The 4,713-nt window shown below is 48.1% G+C and overlaps 1 protein-coding gene across 1 annotated transcript; it reads right to left on the bottom strand.

The window, feature by feature from the left end:
- Positions 1–2,161: 2,161 nt before the first annotated feature.
- Positions 2,162–3,816, bottom strand: EsH8_X_000082 (sugar porter family MFS transporter; the record flags this gene model as incomplete). The annotated part of the gene is made up of 4 exons (XM_083274170.1): positions 2,162–2,721; positions 2,780–3,315; positions 3,372–3,691; positions 3,781–3,816. The coding sequence occupies 4 exons, from the start codon at positions 3,814–3,816 to the stop codon at positions 2,162–2,164; spliced, it is 1,452 nt and encodes a 483-aa protein (XP_083119562.1).
- Between the last annotated feature and the right edge of the window lie 897 nt (positions 3,817–4,713).

The following is a 4,713-nucleotide window of genomic DNA, read 5'->3' as shown; positions in this document are numbered from 1 at the left end:
TACCAGTGACATTTATGACTAAAAAGAAGCTCAGAATTAGTATCCTGGGGTAGGAGGTCATGAATTGGCTTTTTTGTAACCATATTCAAGGGGAAAACGAAACAGTTGTGTACGAATGTTTGAGCCGGCCGTGTGCGTTAGAGTAACTCACTGCTGCCCATGGTGGGGTGCAAGACCTATCATCAAGTGGGAGATTGAGTGCAATGCCAGAAGTGTAGAAATGAGTTTGATTATTGTGTTCTCCAATTAAATTAAAAACGGTAGTCACAATTGCTTTTCGGACATTGCCATTTCAGCTTCTAGAAACCGAGGCTGAGTCAACAGAAAGGACATTTGGCAACAGGAGCAACAAAACTATAGACAGCGTGAATGATCAGCATCATCTCTCCATTATCGTCGTCGCCCTCTCTGACCTCTTCTTCAGTTAACTTGGGTTAACTTTGCCTCCGGTGAGTCTTGATGGATAGAAGATAGTTAATCAAAGTTTCGAGGCTGGGGTTCCGAAGGGAGGCCACAAATGCGTGAGTTTTCTTGATTGAGCCCAATAAGACATAAAAGGGAAGAATAAAAGGATTTGAGATCCCTTGGAAAATTTCTATGGAATATCCGCTCAAACTCTTAAAGTTCCCTGATGGTTTTGTACCGAGGCCCTCTTCGTTCAGGTAAAATCGAGCCTTGAGGCTACTGTTCCACGCCAAAACCTTGAGTCCAGCAACGGCATAACTCAGTGCTATGTTAACAGAACACCAACGCCGGCTTACAACTTGGGTTGTGGATTGTGGTTGGAATGTTGTGTTACATTGAATTTCGCTCTCTGCACTTGACTCGTGCAAAATCTCATCGCCCAAGAAGCTTGTTTGGGGTTAATTTGGTGATAGGGGACGATGGTTTGCCGCATAACTGATACCGTAGGCATTCAAGATTCATCACTCAGGATGAGAGATACTCAACTGCACGCGCCAGGTAGGCAGTCAGCTTAGGGCTGGCCCGTCCCCACTCAGTCAGGCGGAGTTAGTAGACTCGGCAAAAAAACATACAACACCAGGTATTCGCTGGTCGTCACCGACCCAACTACTAATCCGGCCCTCATTGGCTTATCTATGGGAGAGCGGACGGGATCCCGAGTTTTCCAATGGGTATGGTCGTATGTGCTATTTCTAAACGTTCAAATTGTACATCAAGGAAGTTTCATACCGTCGTCATGATGAAAAGATCCAGATGAGACAGTATGAATTATCGGTCAACAAGTCCTCATGATGAGGTTGGGTTGACGTTGTTTGAACAGTTGCTGTCCCCGCATTAACCACTCGTTGTACTCCACAACAGACCTGAATTATTGAAGGGGAAGAAGCTTTTGAGGATCGTAATTTGGCAGAGGGCAGAAGAGGAGCGTAATGACTGGATCCCATAGCTACCTAATCGCAGGGCCCAGGCCTCCACAATTGACGGCGAGTTTAAAATGTGAACATGGCTAAGATTATTCAAGTTCATTTTACCTCAAGATACCGCTTTGTGTGACCGCTTACGGGTACAAGATGCAGGATTTGCGCCTTGCCGCCAATAAATCCCATGAGGTCGCAACTGGAATCCAGGAGTTACTCCTGTTCCTACCTGCCAGTTGATCTGCCCAGCAACTGCCCTCACTAGGACCTTGTCAGTCTCTTGAGCATACCTGACTGTGCATACATGAACCAAACTGTGCATATTTGGAATTAAAGCCCGAGAGTGAACATCGGGGCTGACTTCCGGAAACGGGAGGATATCATGTTTTCCATCTATCCGTATAACTGATCGGCTGCAGTCAGACCCTAGTATAGCAATAAGACAAGTTACTGTATTTGATATAGGTAGCCCTAGGTACCCTCGGCTCTCGTCTTCCAAGCGTTAAAAAGTAGTAAACATTCCAAAACCTTAAATATTAGACTACAGAATCCACATGCTGGGTTTGTACCTTTTCACCAGGCTCGTTCTGGTTGCTAATGTGTGTGTTTTCTTTTTCCTTGGTCCCATTCCGGTCAAAAATGGACTCCATAGCCGCCAGAAGACCAACCTCTTCCTGGATAGCTGCAAGTACTTCCAAATCTTCTGCGCTAGTTTTGGATCTGTTTAACCAAGTCATTAGCAGCCGAAATGTGTTGTTCCAGATTTGAGCAAAGGGGCCTCACCCGAAAACTTGATCCATCTGCTCAAGAGTTTTACCCTTGGTCTCTGGGACGAAGAACCAGACGAAGACGACTCCCAGGGCAAGCCAAGCGGCGAAAAATATGTACAAACCCCATGAGATGCTGTGCAGCATGCTGGGCGTTACCAGGGCTATAACGAAGTTGCACATCCAGTTGGCCGATGCTCCAATGGACGTCCCCTTTGCACGGATGGACAATGGAAATATTTCGGCAATCAGGGTCCAAGAAACGGGGCCCCACGAGTAGGCAAAGTTGACGATGTACAGCCAGATCATCACAACGCAGACCCAGCCACCCGCGGCATGTGAGGTCCAGTCATCCTGGAACTGGGAGGCAATCACGCCAACAACAATCAGCGTACAAAACATACCGGTGGATCCGAACATGAGCAATGTCTTGCGCCCAACCTTGTCGATGACAAGAACGGCTGGAATCGTGGTGAGAACATTAATTACACCAGTGATGCCCGTCGCTAGAAGAGAGCTGGTGCTGCTAGTGAGGCCCAAAGACTTGAAGATTTTTGGGGCGTAGTATATGACTGTTTTTGGCGGCATTGTCAGTCGATATGAACCAAAATACAAGAATCTGCAGCTTACTAGAGTCGATTCCGGAGAACTGCTGGAAAAACATGACAAGAGATGCGATGGCAACGCGCTTGAATGAATCTTTGGTTTGAAAGATTTGGCCATACTGGGCAAGCTGCCGGAACCATTTGTTCTTCAACCACTTTTCTGAAAGGTTGGGGAAACGTTTCTCGAACATACGGATCTCAAATAGGCACTCAGACTGAATGTCAAGGTACTCGATTTGGATGAGCTCGTCGTCGACCGGGGCTCCACGAAGTCGGCTGAGCGCAATGAGAGCGTCTTCCGTGCGGTTTTGACTGACCAACCAACGAGGGGAGTAGGGTAGGAACCAGACACCAAATGCAAGGACGATGGCCGGAACCCCCTTTACAATCAAGGGTGTACGCCAAGCCCAGTCCGACTGGCCGTCTCCAGTACCGCCCATGTAGTTCGTACCGTACGCCACCCAATACGCACATAATATGCCGACAGTTGTTGCAAGTTGTTGCATCGAGACAAGGAGTCCTCGGATCTCTGGCGGCGCCAGTTCGGCATTGTACAGGGGCCTAGGGGAATGGGTTAAGCAACAACCTATACCAAGCTAGGGCAAGTGGAAACGTACCCAACGGCGGAAAGCGTGCCAACGCCAACGCCGGTGAAGAACCTGCCGGCGTAGAGAAAGCCGGACGTGCGGGCGCCAGCAGTCAGATAAGAACCCAAAACGACCCAGATGGAGCCAAAGAAAATGGTTCGCTTTCGGGAGAAGACTTCACAGAAAACACCAGAGGAGACGGCGCCAAGCCAGCCGCCCAGTTGTAGAATGGATGTCAACCAGCCTTGGGCGGCCGGGTCGTCGTAAATTGCTGGGAATGCACGCCCAAACGAATGCATGACGAGGGCTTGACCGAGTACGCCCTGCTGATAACCATACAGAAGTCCGCCCTGGGCGATGGCTAGTTAGCAATGGTAGAGCAATGTGCTTCACCACACAATAAAGTTGTATCAACAAATATATTTAGCAGAATACTTACAAAAGATGCAAACAGAGCAATGTATAATATCTTCATGTTAGCCCACAAAGCATGCAGCCCACCCGTTTGGTTGCCGGCCTGCGCTCGGGCAAGCGCGGCAGCTCCTATAACGGCTGTCTCGCCTCTAGGTGTCATGATCCTAGTTACGAGACCCCCCTAGGAATTCTGTAAGTTATATAATTGCAAAAACTCCCGATCGAACGGTGATCTAGGTTGGCTGATATATTTTGACGAACTGTTCCTGGGAGTGCGTGGATAACTTTCGGCGTTGCTGTCGGTATATATTGCTTTCGCTAACAATCTTTGGCCAATTACATCTCTTGAATTCATGGTACCAGCTGCGTTCGATTTGTGTAATGGAACAAAACCTTGATCTCCAGCAGCCTGGTAGTGTGACCTGGGATGGACGTTAGCATGTGTCTTCCCCGGGACCCACCCCCACAATAGCTAAACATGCCCTCGATACGAGTCAAGAGACTTTGCGGGGTAATTGCGGGGAAGTGCATGTAACTCTTGGTTGCAGCAAGAAAGCAGATATTTGCGAAAGGACGCAAAGGTCAGGAGACAAACAGCGATCGGTGATGTTACGGGATAAGGAGTATGAAATGTTTCAAAGATTTAGATTGCAAAGAAATAATGGCGCTTCAATCAACTCAATCGGGCTCCGATAACCAATATCAGGGGTCTTCGCATTAAGAACTGTAGATTCGCACTGAAGACGTGATTCTCTTAATGCATGATGCATACAAGTAGTAACAAATATCCCATCTACATTTATGAGATCAGAAGGCACTCCGGGCGACTTGATTCACACGCATTGCTGAAGAGTATGCCTGTCGTCCTCCTTGTAATTCGACGTTGTTGTATACCCACCAACGTTGCAACTGAATGTGACAGGGATGCCGAGAGTTGTCCCCCGAGACGAGGGAATTT

Source organism: Colletotrichum jinshuiense, chromosome 10, assembly GCF_051148585.1.
Source record: "Colletotrichum jinshuiense chromosome 10, complete sequence".
Taxonomy (NCBI): domain Eukaryota; kingdom Fungi; phylum Ascomycota; class Sordariomycetes; order Glomerellales; family Glomerellaceae; genus Colletotrichum; species Colletotrichum jinshuiense.
The sequence above is the reverse complement of the archived record's forward strand: the minus strand, read 5'-3'. Positions and strand labels throughout refer to the sequence as shown.